At 44.6% G+C, this 22,544-nt stretch overlaps 1 protein-coding gene across 1 annotated transcript in view; it reads left to right on the top strand.

Moving 5' to 3' along the window:
* The first annotated feature begins 201 nt into the window (after positions 1-201).
* USP40 (ubiquitin specific peptidase 40) overlaps positions 202-22,544 on the top strand; it is a 76,843-nt gene continuing 54,500 nt past the window's right edge. Inside the window, exons 1-10 of the mRNA XM_065412902.1 lie at positions 202-298; positions 1,313-1,531; positions 2,771-2,838; positions 3,779-3,892; positions 7,100-7,264; positions 8,001-8,147; positions 11,342-11,485; positions 14,166-14,294; positions 20,399-20,503; positions 20,851-20,958. Of these exons, the coding sequence (XP_065268974.1) occupies positions 1,333-1,531; positions 2,771-2,838; positions 3,779-3,892; positions 7,100-7,264; positions 8,001-8,147; positions 11,342-11,485; positions 14,166-14,294; positions 20,399-20,503; positions 20,851-20,958 (1,179 nt within the window). The 5' untranslated portion in view covers positions 202-298; positions 1,313-1,332. The remainder of the gene's footprint in view (positions 299-1,312; positions 1,532-2,770; positions 2,839-3,778; positions 3,893-7,099; positions 7,265-8,000; positions 8,148-11,341; positions 11,486-14,165; positions 14,295-20,398; positions 20,504-20,850; positions 20,959-22,544) is intronic.

Below are 22,544 nucleotides of genomic sequence, written 5' to 3'. Positions count from 1 at the left end.
GGTCAGATGCCGCTACCGAGGGTGCTGCGGGGCTACCCACAGTTTCCCTAGCGGACGCCGAGGGGTTGGTTGGTGGCCGCTGACTCCAGCCGGCGCGTGGCCTGGTGGCTTGTGGGAGTTGTAGTCCGGGCTGCGGGAGGCGGCGGTGCGGGCGCCCAGGGCCCCAGGGAAAGACTCCAACTCCCATCGGGCCCTGCGGGAGCCGGCTGACAACGGAGCCAAAACAACCATGGCGGCGGCGAGCTGGCGGCGGTGCTGGTGTCAGCTCAAGTGTGGCTCCACGTCCCGGCAGTGAGCGGTGAGCGGGGATGGGGACTCCCCGTCGGAGCCCCCTGCCGTGTGGGGGAGGGGCCACGGCGGGGAAGCTGCAGCTCGGGGGGGGAGGGGCTGATACGCATCCCCGTCACGTCATGGGGGGGCCTGTGGTGCGCCTTCCCCTGCGCGGCCCGGGGACCAGACCCCTCTCAGCGGGGCGTTTGCGTCCTACCTGCCCGGCACGGCGCAGGGATTGTGGCTGGGCTGCGGGGGGGATTTCAGGCCTCCCTCCCCCCTACGGCCCTACAACTGTGAATGAACACCTCCCCCCGGAAAAACCGGGGAAAGTGCTTGTTAAAACCCATGATTTTGTGCAACCGCGAGCACAAAATAGATAAACATGGGGGAGGGGGCTTTAAAATGATGTTCTCTGTCGAAATTGTAACAAAAATAAAAAATCATATTCTGCCAAGCCTAATTACATTGGCTTGGCGCTGTCTAAACACACACTTTCAAGCACCACACACACACTTGCATCCAACTAACTACATTGGTTTTGATTGATACCGTTTGTTGTTTGGTTACAAGTCTGTGCATGGACCCTCTTGTTTTGGAAGACGTGCCCTGTTTTTACCAAAATCAAAATAGGGTGTTTTTTATTCCAAAATAAGTATCCGTGTACAGACTTGCAACTAAACCGCAACAGTATAAATAAAAGCTGGTATTTTGGTGCAAGTTTGTGTGTAGACAAGGCTTTGGTTGCTAAGATTGGAATAAAATTACAAAAGGTCCAGGAACCGAATCTGTGGACATTAAAAAGTACAAAAACAATAAAAACGTTAAGATTATCTTGTTTTATAGCTAAAAGTTGATATTTGTGATTTATAATAGATGACTAGATAGAATGGAGGCATCAGTGATTTCAGTGGTGACATAGTTAGGCCCAGGCTGAGAACTTTTGAAAATACTATGCTCAAGATTCAATTAGCATGTACTGCATAACCAATTAATATTGCAGTTTTTGTGCTAAATGGTGATTTATGTTGGATCTCTGAAGGACTATACTGTGGCTTCACAATGTTTGGAGACTTATTTGAAGAGGACTTTTCCTTTGTGTCAAATAATCAATGTGGAAAAGGGAAGAAATCAAAGTCCAAAGATACCGAACCTCCCGCTCCAAGGGAGTTCACCAAATTAAGTGGTATCAAAAATCAGGGCGGGACCTGCTACCTCAATTCCCTTCTCCAGACTTTGCATTTCACGCCAGAATTTAGAGGTACTGTATCTTAAAATATAACTTTCTAAAGTAACTTTAAAATTAACCATGTTTATTACAGTAGTGCCTAAGGGCCAACCCCATTGTGCCAGCTACTGTACAAACACAGAAAAGAAGACAGTCCTTCCCTCCAAAGAGCTGTCAAGCTAAATAGACCAGACAGACCCAGAGTGGAGGGAGGAGTAGAACACACTAGCAGAGTGAAAGATGTGATGGCAGCAAACACTGTGTTCCACGTTTCCCCCCCTTCTTTGGGGTGGGGCGGGGGTTCATTTAAGAAGGGATACACTGAATAAAAGAAAAGGGAAGGGCAGGAAAGAAGAGGGGCAGGTATGGAGTAAAGCTGAGGTGGAGAGAATGTGGAGGGAGGGTAGGATTGAAGTAAATAACCAATCAGAACAGAGAAAGTCCAGTCAAAACTGTAGAAAGCTCTCTGAATGTCCAAAAGAGCAAAAGTCCCTGCTTTTGTCTCTACCAGCAACATGTCATACTAACAATATTTTACTAGAAATTCTGCATTGTCAGTTGTTGTCAGTTATTTATAAAACATTACTAATGGAAAGCCAATTTCAAAAGCACTGTTCACTCCAGATAAGCTTCAGAGTAGCAGCCGTGTTAGTCTGTATCCGCAAAAATAACAGGAGTACTTGTGGCACCTTAGAGACTAACAAATTTATTAGAGCATAAGCTCCGAAGAAGTGGGTTGTAGCCCACGAAAGCTTATGCTCTAATAAATTTGTTAGTCTCTAAGGTGCCACAAGTACTCCTGTTATTTTTCCAGATAAGCTGTAGCAGCCAAGATGAAACCAAAGAGCAGGTGGTCCATAAAGTTAATATCTCTCACTTCTGCAAAAAGACTTATATCCTGTCTAGATATTTTATGTATAATTCACATCATAGAGACACAAATGTGCTTATAATTTCTTATTTAAAATAGGATGCAGTTTCACTTTGGCCATTGCCTCTCATTCACTTTTCACATAACCATTAACTTATGAAGAAGCAATTCTTCAAGACATCTAACCATTTGTATGTTTCTTAATATTGGTATTTAATTTGGATGGGGTGAAAATAAATTGGTACAAAAAAGTGCAAATGTCTTTCAGGAATAAACTTCTTAAGATACTTAAGGATTTCCAGGGATGTTTTTGATAACTTTTCATACAAATAAACTAAAATACGATACATATGAATGTAAAGCTTCTTTATTTTCAAGTCATGTTTCCTTTTCCATTACAGAAGCACTGTTTTCCCTAGGCCCTGAAGAACTTGGTTCTCTGGAAGATATCAATAAACCAGATGTAAAGGTGTTAAAATCTACTCTTATTATCCTCTGCTGTAGGTTGATTCAGAAAAATGAGGGTTTGAATCAAGAGGGAATACAATTTCTGACCATACTGGGAAATATAATAATTTATGTGAAGCCAAGAATTTGGTTTGTCAATGCATTCTGTTTTGTGCACTGGTGAAAGCCGGTGCGCCAGTTATTTTGCAATAATATTATAGATCTTGATCCTACTCCCAGAGAATCCAATAGCAAAAGTCCTTCTGACTTCAGTCGGAGCAAGAGCAGGCCCAAAACTTGTACAGTACTGTTCCATATTTTCTTTATTACTAATTAAGGCTCCAATTCTGTGACTTCTTGTTTGTGGGACTGCTGCATCCTTCTGGAGCCTTGCAGATGTAGTGGTCTACCTATGCACCAGACATTACAGGATGGTGCCTAATTTTTATTTTTAAAATGCTTACTAGCATTGGAACACAGATTTTGTTTCTGTATTCTCTGTTTAAAGTGATAGAAGCAAGTTGTTGGTGAAGTGAGTTTTCTCTGTAAATCAAAGCTACAATAGGTAGCTGTCCTAGCTATGATTTAATTAAATCTCCGAAGGCCATGTTCTTTTGTTTTTTGAGGTGCTAAAATGTGCAAAATACAAAAGAAAGTTACTGTTTATATTATGATAGCTTAAATTTAAGTTAATTGTTTTTCTTTCTGTATATTAATTTACCACCATTGAAATAATGAATTTAAATTTCTCAGAGATACTTAAGGATGAATGTAGATTTTGGAAAGATGTATCCATGTTTATAGAATTGTGAAGTAGGCCAAGTTATAATTAGAACACAAGTGCTACTGGGTTGATGGTGGCTTATTCTCACTTCTGTGCTAAATCCTAATTCATTTTATTTAAAGTACTGGTTTTGAAGTTGCTTCCTGAAACCTTTTTTTTTTTTTTTTTAAACATTTAGGTTCGAATAATTCCATTACAGTTACAACGATTATTTGCTCAGCTTTTGCTCTTAGATCAGCAGGCTGCATCTACAACAGACCTCACTGAGAGCTTTGGATGGAACAGCAATGAGGTACAGTATGGTATCTGTAAGGACACAGCTTGTAAGAGTTTCTTCCAAAAGAGGGAGAGGATGACTCTTGGAGACTTGAAATATTTTGACATGTGAGAAAGTTTAGAATTTTTCAAGCTGGGAAATATATTTTTAAGTTGGCAAATATTCTTCTTTTTTTGTCTGCATCCCCACTGAAAGCACATATTGACTATTTCCTATGGCGAACAAGAAAATGGGTTTCTACAGATATAAAATATATTTTTAAAATATTTCTGTAGTTTTTCATTTTTTGCAGCAATACTGTTTGCCTGATGACTTAAGGCTCCAAGTCCTTCAAATAATTAGGCACTTACTTTATGAAAGGGAATAGTCCCACTGAGTTCAGTGGGAGTAGAGTGTATGACCTGGTTTACATTATGCATGCTTGTAGCATAAATAACACTGGTCTACAATTTTTGAGAAGTCGTCTGCTTCAGAGATAAAATGTGCTATTTATTATGTATTTTGATGTGCTGAATTCAAATATGACAATTAAAACAACTGATTGGCTACTGTTTCTAAGATATTTAAGTTTTTACATTTTATGTCTATGTATATTGTGTAGATAGTAGAGTTTTAATCATAAATTGTAAGCCTAGGTCTTTTCATGTGTTTATGGTTGCTTTACATGATAATATTTCACCTGTCCTGTTTATGTAACACTTTAAAAATCAGCAAAAGGGTTATATAAATAAAATTTATTATGAAACAAAAGGCAAAAAACTATTATGTACATAGTTTAATCCTATTCAGTGTCTACTCGGCGCTTCTTGACTTGTCTCTTGTATTCATTAAATGGAGCATCTCTTGTCACTGTCCAGCAATAGTCTGCAGGCATTGATGGGCTCCATTTGCCCTGATAGCGTTTCTCCATTGTTGCAATGTCCTGGAGAAATCGCTCGCCGTGCTCGTCGCTCACTGCTCCGCAGTTCGGTGGAAAAAAATCTAGATGAGAGTGCAAAAAATGTATCTTTAGTGATATGTTGCAACCAAGGCTTTTGTATGCCTTGAGGAGGTTTTCCACCAACAACCTGTAGTTGTCTGCCTTGTTGTTTCCGAGAAAATTTATTGCCACTAACTGGAAGGCTTTCCATGCCGTCTTTTCCTTGCCACGCAGTGCATGGTCAAATACATCATCTGGAAGAAGTTCACGAATCTGAGGACCAACAAAGACACCTTCCTTTATCTTAGCTTCACTTAACCTTGGAAATTTTCCACGGAGGTACTTGAAAGCTGCTTGTGTTTTGTCAATGGCCTTGACAAAGTTCTTCATCAGACCCAGCTTGATGTGTAAGGGTGGTAACAAAATCTTCCTTGATTCAACAAGTGGTGGATGCTGAACACTTTTCCTCCCAGGCTCCAATGACTGTCGGAGTGGCCAATCTTTCTTGATGTAGTGGGAATCTCTTGCATGACTATCCCATTGGCAGAGAAAACAGCAGTACTTTGTGTATCCAGTCTGCAGACCAAGCAAGAGAGCAACAACCTTCAAATCGCCACAAAGCTGCCACTGATGTTGGTCATAGTTTATGCACCTCCAAAGTTGTTTCATGTTGTCATAGGTTTCCTTCATGTGGACTGCATGACCAACTGGAATTGATGGCAAAACATTGCCATTATGCAGTAAAACAGCTTTAAGACTCGTCTTCGATGAATCAATGAACAGTCTCCACTCATCTGGATCGTGAACGATGTTGAGGGCTGCCATCACACCATCGATGTTGTTGCAGGCTCCAAGATCACCTTCCATGAAGAAGAATGGGACAAGATCCTTTTGACGGTCACGGAACATGGAAACCCTAACATCACCTGCCAGGAGATTCCACTGCTGTAGTCTGGAGCCCAACAGCTCTGCCTTACTCTTGGGTAGTTCCAAATCCCTGACAAGGTCATTCAGTTCACCTTGTGTTATGAGGTGTGGTTCAGAGGAGGAGGATGGGAGAAAATGTGGGTCCTGTGACATTGATGGTTCAGGACCAGAAGTTTCATTCTCTTCCTCTTCCTCGTCTGACTCAAGTGAGAATGATTCTGGTGCATCAGGAACCGGCAGTCCTTCTCCGTGGGGTACTGGGCGTATAGCTGATGGACTGTTTGGATAATGCACAGTCCACTTTTTCTTCTTTGACACACCTTTCCCAACTGGAGGCACCATGCAGAAGTAACAATTGCTGGTATGATCTGTTGTCTCTCTCCAAATCATTGGCACTGCAAAAGGCATAGATTTCCTTTTCCTGTTCAACCACTGGCAAAGATTTGTTGCATAAGTGTTGCAGCATATGTGTGGGGCCCACCTCTTGTCCTGATCTCCAATTTTGCAGCCAAAATAAAGGTGATAGGCTTTCTTAACCATAGTGGTTATACTGCGCTTTTGTGATGCAAAAGTCACTTCACCACAAACATAGCAGAAGTTATCTGCACTGTTCACACAAGTATGAGGCATCTCTGCTCACTTTGGCTAAACAGAAATGTGTCTCTTTGCAAAATCAAACACTGACAAATAAGAGAGCACGACACTGTATGATTTCTAGAGCTGATATAGGGCAGAGTGATGTAAGCTTCGTTATGATTGCATCATCCATGACTTCTAGGAATAACATGATGCAATTCATATCATGTATGACGCAATACCAGCTTCAGATTGCATCATTCATTGTTTTGCCTAAAAAGCAAGTACTGTCCAAACCCAGTCATAGATTTATTCATAGATCCAGTCAAAGATGTATTTTAGTCATTTCTGGTTTAAATTGAGATCCCTTCCCTTTATAACTCACTTATCCTCCGCCATTCCCAAGTCAAGGGTCATATATACTGACCCAATAGCATATCTTGAAAACTAGAGCCAATCAACAATTTTAAGCATCATTTTCGTTCTCAGTGACCCAGAATTAGTAAAGTTTGACTACATTTATTTCAGAAGCATTTTGGCTGTAGAGCAGTGTAATGGAAGTAAATTAAGGCTGGAAAGAAGTAGGGGGGAAAAACAAACTTTTAAGTTAGCATAGTATTCCTCTCTTGGTAGTAGGCAACTCTCACATTGTATCTTGCTTCCTTTTAAGGCCTTTGTTATGTCTCTAATGTAACTTTTGATTATTGCTTTTAGAAAATGCTTTAGTCATCATAATATGAAAAGCAGGAGACTGCACTAATAAACCCTTTTTTAAAAATGTGTCCTATGTTGTCTTGCAGGAGATGAGACAACATGATGTACAAGAGTTAAATCGGATTCTGTTCAGTGCTTTGGAAACTTCCCTTGTGGGGACTTCTGGCCATGACCTTATTAATCAGTTGTACCATGGGACTGTTGTTAACCAGATTGTTTGTAAGGAGTGCAAGAATGTCAGTGAGAGACAGGTAAATTCCTAGGATAGCTTTGTGTGTGTTTAATAGCATAGATTGTTAGCAACTTGTTAAGCAGGTTACGGTTTATTGAAGATGTTAAATTTTCTGTACGTGTAAATGCTTGCTTAACCCCACAAAATATTCCAAGTTAATTAAATATTTTGACCATTCTAATAATCAATTTATTGGAACCATGCAGCTTTTATGGGTTAGGACTCTGCAGACTTCTAAACACATGGAAAATATTCAAGGCTTATTTGTTCATACTGAGTCTTGGCTGGTATTTTCTAAGCTATAGTGAGGGCATGAGTCATCAGAAGAAAACAGTAGCACTATGGCAATTTCTAGCTGAGTTACTGTGTATCGTCAATGGTAGATATGATTAAGATGTAAGTAATGATGTTACTACAGTGAAACTGCCATTTGTTTCATTCACGTTTTACCATCTAGTTTTACTTTTTCTAATCTATGTTTTTTACAACCAGGACTTCTTACAAAACTAAATTATGACAGAGGAATTAAACAGTTTTTGTTTTTTTTTAATCCTACAAATACTAGTATTGCTGAAATAAAGTGATAAGAGAGATTTCTTTAATCCAGACGCATGACTTACATTAGTGTGTTTCTTTATATTTAACAAATCTGCTATTGTGTCTGCATGCAAATGTGCTGTAGTATACCAAATATCAAAATCTGGCCTCGTTTACACAACGTATTGGCTTTTGTTCTCTACTGTACTGTTGTATAGGAGGATTTTTTAGATCTAACGGTGGCAGTCAAGGATGTATCTGGCTTGGAGGAGGCCCTGTGGAACATGTATGTGGAAGAGGAATATTTTGAAAATGATAACTTGTACCGATGTGGAGCGTGCAACAAACTGGTTGAAGCAGCAAAGGTAATGGGTTACCTTGTCCATAGCATCCAGTTTGACAGCAGTTGAGGAATTTGGAGAAGATTGGTATTGGTACTTTACATTAGGGAGGGCTTTAGCATTCTCTGCCGAATTGATTAACATATGAACTCGTAGCAGTCACCTTAAGTGGAGAACATGTGAAAAGACCTCTCTTCCCCGCTCCCCCCCGGTATAAGAATAGTTTAAAAAATTTATGTCTTGTGTTAACATGTACATTGTTGCAGTTTCTTACTAGTTCCTGGATGGATGGGGTAAGGTTTGGGCAGTATGAAATATCAATTCATCATCAGTAATAATCTTCCAGTGATTTACAGCACCACTTCAACACATAATAGCTTAGTCTGAGTTAGCATCCAAGTGTTCATTCAGGCTTAGTAAATTATAAGGTTTTTCTGAATGAGTCTGTCAGTGTGGAAGAGCAGATCTCTTCGCTCACCTCAAAATAATCCCCATTGTGGTTGGAGGCAAGAATGGACAGGACAAGCTGCAGCTAAACAACTTGGAGAAGATCAGAAGGCCACAACTGGCCTTTGTTAAAAGTAAATTATGAAAGAATCTAACTTTCTAGTTAAGACTGATGGCTCTGGGCAGGGTTTGACAAATCCTCTCCTCAAAGGCTACTAAAATTTCCCCGGCAAATGGGAGTGTTTCCTAGCACTTTTTACAGAATTAGATTAAACCAGTTGTTAAATGCCTGTTCCTGCTGTACATTAGCACTTCCACTCTTGCTGGTGGGGGATCTGCACGAATGCAGAAATATACTTCCAAGTTTTCCCAGTGTAGACATGCCTTCTGAACCATGAAGCTGCTTTTTGACCACTATTCTGATCTTGGAGCTGGAGTACACTCTGCTCTTTTCATGCTTCTTCTGGTCCTGATTCGGTGCTGGGGCTGTCTGCACCTCCATGAGGGTAAAATAGTTGTAAATGCATTGGCTGAACCTCTTTGAGCCTCCAACACTTCTATCCTTTGATGTGGGGGAATTCTGCATCACTGAACAATGCAGAATTTTGCAGAAATTAATGTTGTGCGTGCAGTTTCCTTTTCCCCTCCCACAGAAATGGGCTGCAAAGATGTTGACTGACACTAGGGGCTGTTGGACCTGTCAGAGCCCAGCTCGCAAATAGAAGACAAGGCCAGCAGGAGGGGGAGGGAACTGGAGGGTTCCCAGCAGTTGCAGTTCCCAGCATACCCTATAGGACGGAGGTGGCGGTGCGCAGGAAACTCTGTGCAAGCCCGGGACCCAGCATCAGGCTGTTTCTCCCTCTGGATCCCTGGGCTCTAGGAGGTAGGGTCTGTCAGTGTCTGTGCCCGGGGGGACGACCCACAGCTGTCTGATAGGGGATGTGAGTGTCTGGGCCGGGGGTGGGGAAGCAGAGAAGCAGGAACTGGGTTGTCATAAGGGTTTCTTTAACTCTCTACTCCTGGGGGAATTTTTCTGTGTCTGTATTGTTACAGATATACTTGCTGACAGGTATTTTGAAATAAATTACCAAAATTGAAACTGGCATGATTATGTAGTGCTATTTTGTCAAATAAAATTTGCAGAATTTTAAAATATTGTGTGCAGAATTTTTAATTTGTTGGCACAGAATTCCCCCAGGAGTAGGAAATGCACTGATCAGCAAAAGGGAAAACAATCTCAAGTTTCCCTGTGTTGAGCAGGCAGATTAACTATTATAAAAGCTGACTTGCTACCCTTATAGGGTGAGAACCATACATGTTTAATGCATCTTGTTCACTATATGAAAGCTTCTTTTAACTTTTAAAATATAGAACATATGAAATGGGTTAATTTTGTATTTGAAATATATGTAATATATGCCAGTAGATGTATTTTGCAAAATACGTTTAACTTACAAGTTAAGTATTAATTGAATTTAACAGATATCGTTTTGTTCAGATACTAAAAATATAAAGTGCATATTGCATCTGGTGTACATGTACAATGGTAAATATTGACTTAGATTCATATCTGCATGGATATATTCAGGAATAGTTTCAAATATTTTCTGTATAGGAAAGCCTTGTTTTTTTTGTTTTTTTGTAATGGAAATAATTACGTTTTCACAGAAATTTAGAGGTGGCTGAGAGCTGCTTTGTAAGCAGCAAGTGCAAACCAGCAATCTTGTCCAAACATTAATGCCAAAAATCAGGGCGTCTTTATTTTTGTCAGGTATGCTTAATTTGCAGATCAGTGTAACTCCACTTGTACAAGTGCTAGACAAGCAGAGAATCACCTCATTCTTGAATCTTGGACTCAGATCATTGTTGGTGGCATTTTACACCAACATCACCTGACTGTAAATGTCTGCAGAGTGCACAAGATGGGAAATGTAGCAGTGGATCAGTCACCCATGACCCTGAATCCCCACTGCCGAGCATACTGCACAGGGGAGCCCCTAAAGGACTCTTCTGTGCTGTCCAGGAAGTGTGCCTCCCCAGCTTAAGCTCCTTAAACCTTTCCTCACATCCTGTGCCGTTAATTGTACCCCCAACTCCTGCATTGCACTTCTTTCTCTGTGGGGAAGAGGGCAGGATTATTCACCTCTAAAAGAAGGTAAACTGCTTTCATTCATCTCAGCAGGCTGTAAACTCTTTAGGCTGTCTGTGTGCTCTGTCCCTCAAAACTGGTATGTCTGAACTCCCCGAAGGAGTCAAAGGTTTTTCTCTGATGGACCTCATAACCTGTCAGAGGGAAAGAGAAACATTTAGACTAGTGCAGTACTGGACGACTTGTCAAGGAGTGGGTCTGAATAAAAGATGGTATAGCATCTACTACTTATTACTTGGGTCTCTCTTGGAAGTGTCAAAGAATTGACTAGTGATTGTTTTGGCACTTACTAGAACTAGGTCACTAACTGTTCATCTGTCCTACGACACTTACCATTTCACATAATATGTAATGTGGTGAAATACATCTTTTGATGTGCTATCCAGACTTCTCCCTTACATAGTTTGCTTGAATTTTTACTTTCCACTGTCATTACCTTTGGAATCTTCTCTTTAATGAATGATATCCTCTTACAAAATCCATAATGGCTGATTGCTTTCTATTGAAACCTTTTGGGGAACTTTTCTTCTGACAGCCTGAGAGAGTTGTGTTTAGAATGGAGGACATGCTGCTTCTTTGCTGTAGTAAACTCATACTTAAAACTTTTTTGTTCATTTTACAGTGTGCTAAACTACGTAAGTTGCCTCCCTTTCTTACTGTCTCGCTCCTGAGGTTTAACTTTGACTTTGAGAAGTGTGAACGATACAAGGAAACAGGCTGCTATACGTTCCCTATCCGGATTAACCTCAGGCCTTTTTGTGAGCAGGTTTGAACAATTTTGTCTTAATTTGTTCTCTGTCTGAATATGTGGGAAATTTATCTCCAGAATGAGCCATATTTCATTTTACCTTTTTGGTCAGGTCACAGGCTATTTGCAGGAGAAACTGTATGGCTTTCCCTCTGTCTGCAATCTGTCCTTCCAAAAGAGATCTCTTTTAATAGTGTTGGAAACTCTAACTTTTGTGGTGCGAACACAAAGCTTTTATGTGTAGTACTGACAAATGGGAAAAATCAGTAATAGCATAAAACTTAATTGAACATTTCCAGGCAAAAACCTCATTACCTGAAAGTTAGTTGTTGCATTACATTAATTTTTATGTTGGTATTATCTAATAGCATTATATAGAAACTCAGTTGTATATTGCCACACCCTTATAGTTTATGCATTCTCTTAGAAATCTATACAGATGAATAGTCATATTAATATAACCAAAACATAGTTATTAACAAAACAAAGCCTTTATGTAATTAACTTTAGTCCTTAAACTATGTAAATAATATACTTACTGCAGACACACTTTAAAGTCTGCTTTCCTAAAATCTTAATCACCATGGTTTTGGTCTTTAAAGTTCTGCAAATTGGCAGTTGAGGAAGAGTTTTTCAACATTAGCTTTGCGGGAGGAGCATATTATAATTTTGCTTTTATTTAATTTTTGTAAAAGTTAAGCTGCATTGTTAAGCTTCGCAAAGTTTCCAGAGTTAACAAAGCCTTTTAGAGGGGCCAGTGAAATTAGACACCCACCCCCAGTGGTGAACTGGAGCTGGTTCCCACCGGTTCGCAGGAACCGGTTGTTAAATTTAGAAGTCCTTTTAGAACCGGTTGTTCCCGGACAACCGGTTCTAAAAGGGCTTTATTTAACAAAGGCTCGGGCAGCTGTCCACCCTGCCCCCGGCCCCAGCTCACGTCCCCCTCCTCCCCTGAACGCTCCGCCCCTTCTCCTCCCCCTCCCCTGCTTCCAGCGAATCAGATGTTCGCGGGAAGCCTGAAAGAAGCAGCAGGCAGGCTGGGGCGTGGGGGGGGGCTCCAGGAAGGTGCGGCGAGGCCCAGCCCAGCCCGGCCGAACGGCTCCCTCCAGCCCGGCCCCGGCCCCCTCTGGCCTGGCTCCCCCGGCCACGGTTGAGTGCCCCGGCCTGGCCACGGCTGAGTGCCCCAGCCCGGTCCCGGCCTGGCCACGGCTGAGTGCCCCAGCCCGGTCCCGGTCCCGGCAGAGCGCCCCCAGCCCGGTCCCGGCCTGGTCCCGGCAGAGCGCCCCCAGCCCCGACCTGGCCCCAGCAGAGCGCCCCAGCCATGTGCCCCCGGCTCGGGCTCCGCGGCTCCGGCCCGGCCCAACTCGGGCCCCCGGCGCCAGTGCCGGCCGGCCGAGCGGCTCCGGCCCGGTCCCGAACCCGGCCCGGTCCCGGCCGAGCGCTCCGGCCCCGGTCCCGCCCGAGCAGCTCCGGCCTGGACCCGGCCCGGTCCCGTCCGAGCGGCTCTGGCCCGGACCCGGACCTGGCCCGGTCCCGGCCGAGCGCTCCAGCCCCAGGCCCTCCAGCCCTGCCTGAGCGCTCTGGCCGCCCCGGCCAAGCGCCCCAGGGCCGAGCGCCCCGGCCCCAACTGAGCGCTCCAGCCCCAGCCCAGCGCCCCGGCCTCGGCCGAGCGCCCCAGCCCAGCCCTGGCTTGGCTCGGGCCCCGCGGCCCCGGCCGAGCGGCTCCAGGCAGCGCGGTAAGGGGGCAGGGAGGGGGTGTTGTAAGAGGGCAGGAGAGTTCGGGCGGTTGTGGGGGGTGGATGGGGTTGGGGTGGTCAGAAGGCAGGAAACAGGGGGATTGAATGGTGGCAGGGGTCCCGGGGGTGCAGTCAGGAAGGAGCAGGGGTTGGATGGGGCGGTGGGGGGCAGTCAGGGGCAGGGGTTCCAGGGGCAGTCGGGGACAGAGAGAAGGGGTGGTTGGATGGGGCAGGGGTCCCCGGGGGCCATCCGGAATGAGAGGAGTGGTTGGATGGGGCGGCAGGGGGCAGTCAGGGGACAGGGAAGGGGGGTGGATGGGGCAGGGTTCCCGGGGGGGCGTCAAGGAACGTGGGGGGTTGGATGGGGCAGGAGTCCCGGGGGGGAGCCACGACTCCCTCGTGGGATGAGGAGGAGGGAACCTGTTGTTAATATTTTGGCAGCTCATCACTGCCCACCCCCCACCATCATTTCTCAAGAAGTCACTTTTAACTTAGAACTCCTAAACTATTTACTTGTAACTTTCCAGAAAATTGCAACTATGCCTAGGAATAAGTGGTATAAACTTGTTTATGATAAACATTTTTGTTTCCAAACAAAAGGATTTCAACAGCATTCAATTGAAATATTCAACACAATATTAGCTAATGGAGCTGCTAACTATACTTCACTAAGTATGAATAGTAATTTCAGGGACAGCCGAGTTGGCATGTTTCAGTATTTGAATAAAACATACTTTTATGTTGACCACTGTTACTGAAAATATTTTACTTCTAAAGTAGTTAAATGCATCTTTGGCTTGGTTCAAATGTATCTCTAACTCTGGAATAATGGTGGATAACAGAGAACTGCATTGATTGATCTTTTTCCCCACTAAAACAGCTGAAATTTTGTCCATAGTGTAAAATCCTCCTTGTTGTTGTGTAAAAGACTTATAGGGTTTATTAATTTCCTCTTGTTTTAGACTCAGTTGGAGGATTCGGAGTACATGTATGAGCTCTTCTCTGTTATTATACACAAAGGTGGCTGCTATGGAGGACACTACCATGTTTATATCAAAGATGTTGATGCATTAGGAAATTGGCAATTGCAAGTAAGTCTAGAACACTCATTTTGTATGGCTTTTCTCCTGCTTGGCGAGTTTCAATTCCTTGAGATGTATTAATGTAGACTGTACTAAAGCATTAAGTACACTTTGTATCAACAAAATAGTCTAGTGAGGCATTCACTTAAGCTGTCCTTCATGGCCTTTGTCATGCACTCATTTCATGTGAAGAGACCCTTTATTCAGTCAAAGAATGATTTCTTCTAATCAGAGACTGGAAACTGTATCAAACCTTGTGACTAGATTTGGTTGTCTATTTGCTATCCCGCTGAGTTAAGTCATAGTATATGATTTAGAGAGGGATTTAGACTCTAAGGGGCCTACCAAGTTTAGAAGGCTAAACTTTCAGCTTTGTCTGTGAGGCTGACCAGCCCATATCAAAAATTTCCAATGACTTCAGCATCTATAGAAGTCAATGTCCTATACAGTAAGAGGTTTTGATAGTCCTCTTCAAACATTATTTTGTTACACTGTAAAAGCTCATGGAATTTCTGTTCACTGAACCTTGTCTGCACTGGCAATCTTTGAATCTAATATTTGTCATCTCGTCTGACAGGCTGCATCATGAGGGTGAGGGAATGGTGGAAATTAGGAGGGGCAGTAACTGAGGCCTGGTCTACACTACGTGTTTAGGTCGACTTTAGCAGCGTTAAATCGAATTAAGCCTGGACACGTTCACACGACGAAGCCCTTTCTTTCGACTTAAAGGGCCCTTTAAACCGGTTTCTTTACTCCACCTCCGACGAGGGGATTAGCGATAAAATCGGCCTTAGGGGGTCGGAATTGGGGTAGTGTGGACGGAATTCGACGTTATTGGCCTCCGGGAGCTATCCCACAGTGCTTCATTGTGACCGCTCTGGACAGCACTCTCAACTCAGATGCACTGACCAGGTAGACAGGAAAAGCCCCGCGAACTTTTGAATTTCATTTCCTGTTTGCCCAGCGTGGAGAGCACAGGTGACCACGCAGAGCTCATCAGCACAGGTAACCATGATGGAGTCCCAGGATCGCAAAAGAGCTCCATCATGGACCGAACGGGAGGTACGGGATCTGCTCGCCATATGGGGAGATGAATCAGTGCTAGCTGAACTCCGAAGCAGTAAACGAAATGGCAAAATATTAGAAAAGGTCTCCAAGGCCATGAAGGACAGAGGCCATAACAGGGACGCACAGCAGTGCCGCGTGAAAATTAAGGAGCTAAGGCAAGCCTACCACAAAGCCAGAGAAGCAAACGGAAGGTCCGGGGCAGAGCCGCAAACATGCCGCTTCTACGCGGAGCTGCATGCCATTCTAGGGGGTGCAGCCACCACTACCCCAACCGTGTGCTATGACTCCCTCACTGGAGAAACACACAGGGAAGCGGGTTCGGGGTACGAGGAAGATGAGGATGGAGATAATGTAGATAGCTCACAGCAGCAAGGAAGCGGAGAAATCGGTTTCCCCAACAGCCAGGATATGTTTATCACCCTGGACCTGGAACCAGTAACCCCCGAACTCACCCAAGGCGTGCTCCCAGACCCTGAGGGCACACAGGGGACCTCTGGTGAGTGTACCTTTGTAAATATTACACATGGTTTAAAAGCAAGCGTGTTTAATGATTAATTTGCCCTGGCAATCGCGGCCAGTACAGCTACTGGAAAAGTCTGTTAACGTGTATGGGGATGGAGCGGAAATCCTCCAGGGACATCTCCAGAAAACTCTCCTGGATGTACTCCCAAAGCCTTTGCAAAAGGTTTCTGGGGAGGGCTGCCTTATCCCGTCCGCCATGGTAGGACACTTTACCACGCCAGGCCAGTAGCACGTAGTCTGGAATCATTGCATAACAAAGCATGGCAGCGTATGGTCCCGGTGTTTGCTGGCATGCAGACAACATCCATTCCTTATCGGTCTTTGTTATCCTCAGGAGAGTGATATCATTCACGGTCACCTGGTTGAAATGGGGCGATTTTATTAAGGGGATATTCAGAGGTGCCCGTTCCTGCTCTGCTGAACAGAAATATTCCCCGCTGTTAGCCACGCGGTGGGGGGGAGGGGTGAAGTGATCATCCCAGAGAATTGGGTGTGTGTGGGGGGGGGTAGTTGGGTTTGTGCTGCATGTTAACCCTGAAACCGCAGCCCCTCCTTTTACATTGCAAACTCATTTTAAATGGCCAACCCAATGGGTGCTTGGTATGGGAAATGAGAGCACTACTGTTTGAAACCATTCCCACATGTTAAGAAGGTTAAAAAAGCCAAAAGACTGTCTTACCATGGCTGCCTGCAAGCCGAAATCTGTGGCCTGGCAGGCCCTCAATATAAGAGGAAAAATGCGACCTTGTAACGAAAGCACATGTGCTGTGTAATGTGAACAGCAAAATTTAACGTGAAAGAGTGTACCCATTGTTCTCTAAAATGTGTCTTTTTTAACCACCTCTCCCTTCTCCTCCACCAGCTGGAAATGTTTCTCCTTCACAGAGGCTAGTGAAGATTAGAAAGAGAAAACGGAGGACGCGGGATGACATGTTCACAGAGCTCCAGATGTCCTCCCACGCTGACAGAGCACAGCAGAATGCGTGGAGGCAGTCAATGACTGATTACAGAAAAGCACAATATGAACGAGAGGAGAGGTGGCGTGCTGAATCGCGGGATGAACAGAGCAAGTTGCGGGCTGAAGATGATAGGTGGCGTCAGCTTGCAGACAGAAGGCAAGAGTCGATGCTCCGGCTGCTGGAGCATCAAACTGATATGCTCCAGCGTATGGTTGAGCTGCAGGAAAGGCAGCAGGAGCAGAGACCGCCGCTACAGCCCCTGTGTAACCAACAGCCCTCCTCCCCAAGTTCCATAGCCTCCTCACCCAGACGCCCAAGAACACAGTGGGGGGGCCTCCGGCCACCCAGTCACTCCACCCCAGATGATTGCCCTAGCATCAGAAGGCTGGCCTTCAATAAGAGTTAAAGTTTTAAACTGCAGTGTGTCCTTTTCCTTCCCTCCTCCCCCACCCATCCCGGGCTACCTTGGCAATTATCCCCCTAGTTGTGTGATGAATTAATAAAGAATGCATGAATGTGAAGTAACAATGACTTTATTGTCTCTGCAAGCGGTGCTCGAAGGGGGGAGGGGAGGGTGGGGTGGTTGGCTTACAGGGAAGTAGAGTGAACCGGGGGGGGGGGGCGGGCGGGCGGAGGGTTCATCAAGGAGAAACAAACAGAAGTTTCACACCGTAGCCTGGCCAGTCACAAAACTCGTTTTCAAAGCTTCTCTGATGCGCACCGCGCCCTGCTGTGCTCCTCTAACCGCCCTGGTGTCTGGCTGCGCGTAATCAGTGGCCAGGCGATTTGCCTCAACCTCCCACCCCGCTATAAATGTCTCCCCCTTACTCTCACAGATATTGTGGAGCGCACAGCAAGCAGCAATAACAATGGGGATATTCTTTTCGCTAAGGTCTGAGCGAGTCAGTAAGCTGCGCCAGCGCGCTTTTAAATGTCCAAACGCACATTCCACCACCATTCGGCACTTGCTCAGCCTGTAGTTGAACAGGTCCTGACTCCTGTCCAGGCTGCCTGTGTACGGCTTCATGAGCCATGGCATTAAGGGGTAGGCTGGGTCCCCAAGGATCACGATAGGCATTTCAACATCCCCAACGGTTTTTTTCTGGTCCGGGAAGAAAGTCTCTTCCTCCAGCTTTCGAAACAGAGCAGAGTGCCTGAAGACGCGAGCATCATGTACCTTTCCCGGCCATCCCACCTTGATGTGGTGAAACGTCCTTTGTGATCCACCCAGGGCTTGCAGCAGCATTGAAAAGTACCCCTTGCGGTTTATGTACTCGGTGGCTTGGTGCTCCGGTGCCAAGATAGGGATATGGGTTCCGTCTATGGCCCCACCACAGTTTGGGAATCCCATTGCAGCAAAGCCATCCACTATGGCCTGCACGTTTCCCAGAGTCACTACCCTTGATATCACCAGGTCTTTCATTGCCCTGGCAACTTGGATCACAGCAGCCCCCACAGTAGATTTGCCCACTCCAAATTGATTCCCCACTGACCGGTAGCTGTCTGGCGTTGCAAGCTTCCACAGGGCTATCGCCACTCGCTTCTCAACTGTGAGGGCTGCTCTCATCCTGGTATTCTGGCGCTTCAGGGCAGGGGAAAGCAAGTCACAAAGTTCCATGAAAGTGCCCTTACGCATGCGAAAGTTTCGCAGCCACTGGGAATCGTCCCACACCTGCATCACGATGCGGTCCCACCAGTCTGTGCTTGTTTCCCGGGCCCAGAATCGGCGTTCCACGGCATGAACCTGCCCCAGTAACACCATGATTTCCACATTGCTGGGGCCTGTGCCTTGTGAGAGGTCTATGTCCATGTCAATTTCCTCATCACTCTCGTCGCCGTGCTGCAATCACCTCCTCGGCTGGTCCTGGTTTTGCTTTGGCATGTCCTGGCTCTGCATATACTCCAGGACAATGCGCGTGGTGTTCATAGTGCTCATAATTGCCGCGGTGATCTGAGCGGGCTCCATGATCCCAGTGCTAGCTATGGCGCCTGGTCTGAAAAAAGGCGCGAAACTAGTATCTGACGGACCAGGGGAAGGAAGGAGGGAGGGAGGGGTGAGTGACGACATGGTGTACAGGTACAGGGAATTAAAATCAACAAAGGTGGCTGTGCATCAGGGAGAAACACAAACAACTGTGACACAGAATGGCCCCCCCAAAGATTGAACTCAAAACCCTGGGTTTAGCAGGCTGTTGATTTCACGGAGGGAGGGGGAAGCTAATGAATACAGAACAAATCTATTTTTTACATCTTAAGCTGGCAGCCGACGGTGCAGCATGACTGATAGCCACTGCAGTACGATGACGACGGATACCAGTCGTAATATACTATCTTCTACCAAAAGGCAAGGGGCTGCTGCTGTGTAGCAATGCAGCCCCACGTCTGCCAGCCCCATGTCTGCCAGCACCCAGATCGCCCTCGGCCTCTTCTGGGTGCTTAGCAGAAAATACTGGGCGCTTGGCAGAAAATAGCATACTACGACTGGTAGCCATCATCATCAAGACAGTTCAATAGGACTGAGCATGTCTGTCCAGGTGCCTCTGATCGAACCGCAATATGACGACGATGGATACCAGTCATAATATACCATCTACTGCCAAAAGGCAAAAGGCAAGGGGCTGGTGCAATGCAGCCCTACGGCTGCCAGCCCCACAGCTATCAGTCATGCTGCACCGTCTACCACCAGAAGGCAGTTAGCTGCTGCTGCTGTGTAGCAATGCAGTCCCACGTCTGCCGGCACCCAGATGACATATGGTGACGGTGAGCTGAGCTGAGCGGGCTCCATGCTTGCCGTGGTACGTTGTCTGCACAGGTAACCCAGGTAAAAAGGCTCGAATCTATTGTCTGCCGTTGCTCTGACGGAGGGGGAGGGGCCTGACGACAGGTACCCAGAACCCCCCGCGACACTGTTTTGCATCATTCAGGCATTGGGATCTCAACCCAGAATTCCAATGGGCGGCGGAGACTGCGGGAACTGTGGGATAGCTACCCATAGTGCAATGCTCCGGAAGTCGACGCTAGCCTCGGTACTGTGGACGCGGTCCGCCGACTAGAGCACTTAGAGCATTTTATGTGGGGACACACACAATCGGCTGTATACAACCGATTTCTATAAAATCGGCTTCTATAAATTCGACCTAATTTCGTAGTGTAGACATACCCTGAGTGATCAGGAGCCTTCTGTAGACAACAGTAATGGGGCCAGCCTTGCATACCAAAGTGTTTTGCCATCCAGAGTGGAAATTGTATTTGATGCCTCTGAGCATCCAAGTTTATTTAAAAAAAGGAGGTGGGGGGAGTGGAGCACCCAAGCAATATGATGCCTGCCCCTATGGCCAACCCTGTTGGCGAGTAAGTGTGTGTGGTCTGATATGACTTCTTCAATGACATTTTCTCCACATTTAACTGCTGCAGTTACGCATGGGTACCCATAATTCTGTAAAAGAAAAGAATCTGTGCTAGAAAGCAAAAGGAAAAATACACGTCTCTGTTTGAAATAATAGTATTTACTAATCTTTATTTCCATAGCTTTGTAGTAAGGACCCCATCAATGATCTTTTTCAGGAGGAGGAAAGCAAACTGATGACTGAAGAGAAGGTTCAGAAAGATACTGAAAATATCAAAGAAATGGAGAATCCACTGACAATTCTGAAAGGGATCTTATCAGAGGTATGGTATGTAAACAGATCTTTACTGCTTCCTGTTAATTACTGATCTGGAAGAGGGGTGGGGTAAGTGAAAAGAATCTAAACTTGTCCTAGTAATTCAGCAAGGAGCATGAGACTGAAAGTGTGAAGTTGATGTTTAATATAAAAGTAGTCATCCACTGGATCTCTCTGAATACTTGTTTGGCCAATCCATTAGTAGCCTTAAGTAGTTTACCCAAGCTATTGCAAAGGTTAGCAAAACCCATTAGTTTATTACCATTCCTGTTTGTTGCATACTTCTTGGTTGGTGTGTTTGAGGTTTTGCCCACCACTTCATCATTTCAATGGCTGTTAACTGTGTTCCTTTAGGAAGAATCCAAACAAATTCCTGTGGATCAGTTAGGGCAGAAACTATTGGAGAAAAAAGGAATGTCCTGGAACAAAAAATACAAGAAACAATATGGACCAATACGAAAGGTAACAAAAACAGTAAAACTCTAATAGGTACATTAAATTTTAGCTAAACCTATTACTAACAAATCACTTCACAATTTTCAGTTTAAGAAATTTTTTTAAACTTGTGTTCTTCTAAAACTTCAAATGTTAAGAACAGTAGTAGAAACAGTGGCTCTCCTTTCCCAGCAGACTATCTGTAATGTAAGTTTAATTTATGAATGAAAATGCATATAGCAATGTATTTAGAAGTGTCAGTACATATAGAAATATTAATGATTTAAAAAATATAGTACACTTGAATTAGCAACTCAGTAGTCATGATTGTAATGAAACTCTTATTCTGAATCCTACTCATTGGTAGTTTAGAACACATCCAAAAAATTATCACTTTGGCTAAATTCTCAGGCTTGCCAGTTCAAGAATTGCATTGCAATAGTAAAGGAAACTGCTGCATTTGAATTTTGAGTTTGAACTCATTTTTAACCTTTTGAATTATTCTTCTTAAGAGTTGTGACACACAGGCCCATTGGTGGGTCATCACTCTGTGTAACTCTTGTCAGACCAGATAAATTCACTACACCTACCACTTTGCTGTCATAGTATTTATCTATAAAGGATGTTGTGTGAGGTATCAAATGAAAGCTTATATCATGCTGGTTGTAAGTATTGCCAGCTATATGTATGCATGTTATTTAAGAAGTCGTATGCATGTATTGAAAATATGTTTAGAATCTGTGTTCCTGGCAGGGTTGACGAGCAGCTTTTTGCCAGACAAAGGGGTGTGAAATCACCTATCCATGCTGTCTCTATTGTAAATTAAACATAAAGGAAGCTGCATTTGAGGAAGTCCAACAGGAAAAGTCAGGTTGACCAGGGTGGGGATGTGAAATCAACATGGGAAGGCACCAGAAACTAAAACCATGGGGAAGTTGTCTTGTTTCTGGCATCAAAACAATTAATTTTGGGGAAATATAAGGAGAAGCAAAAAAGACATTTTGTTATCCATTTCAATGAGGAACACCCCTTGCTAGAGCTTGTAGGAGCATGTTATTCTTACTGACCAGTCCCTTGTATTCATGAATCTCTGTTCTTTGTTAATGCACTTATTTTTGGTTTTATTATATATATAGGGTGCGACTCCTTAGCTGAACTAGACAGGCTGGTATGTACACTGTCTCTTTGGAGACAGCGAACTTGGTGATTTCTGTGAGTGTCCGGTGTCAGGGGCTGGATACTACAGAGGAATGCTGTTCAAGGGGGCTCAAGGATTGGGGTGCACCTAGAGTTAATCTGCAAGGCAAGGTAAAGGCTGGCAGAGCTTCTGATGAGATTGTTTTGATGGCTAACAGATTAGAGTGACATGGAGCTGACACCCAGTTTAGCACTAGAAATCTCTCTCTCTCTCTCTCTCACACACACACACACACACACACACACACACACACACACACACACACACACACACACCGCAAAATCAGGTAGCAAGGTGACTTGCAGTCCTGAGCACTCCCGAGAAAGCTTCACTGAAATGCAAAACTATTTTCACATTTTGAATAATTCAAAAATACTTTAAATTGTGAAATTCAGACAGAGCTGTCTTAGAGGAG

The sequence above is a fragment of the Emys orbicularis genome, chromosome 11 (assembly GCF_028017835.1).
Source record: "Emys orbicularis isolate rEmyOrb1 chromosome 11, rEmyOrb1.hap1, whole genome shotgun sequence".
NCBI classification, from domain to species: Eukaryota; Metazoa; Chordata; order Testudines; family Emydidae; genus Emys; species Emys orbicularis.
Note: the sequence above shows the minus strand (reverse complement) of the source record. Positions and strands in the feature narration are given on the sequence as shown.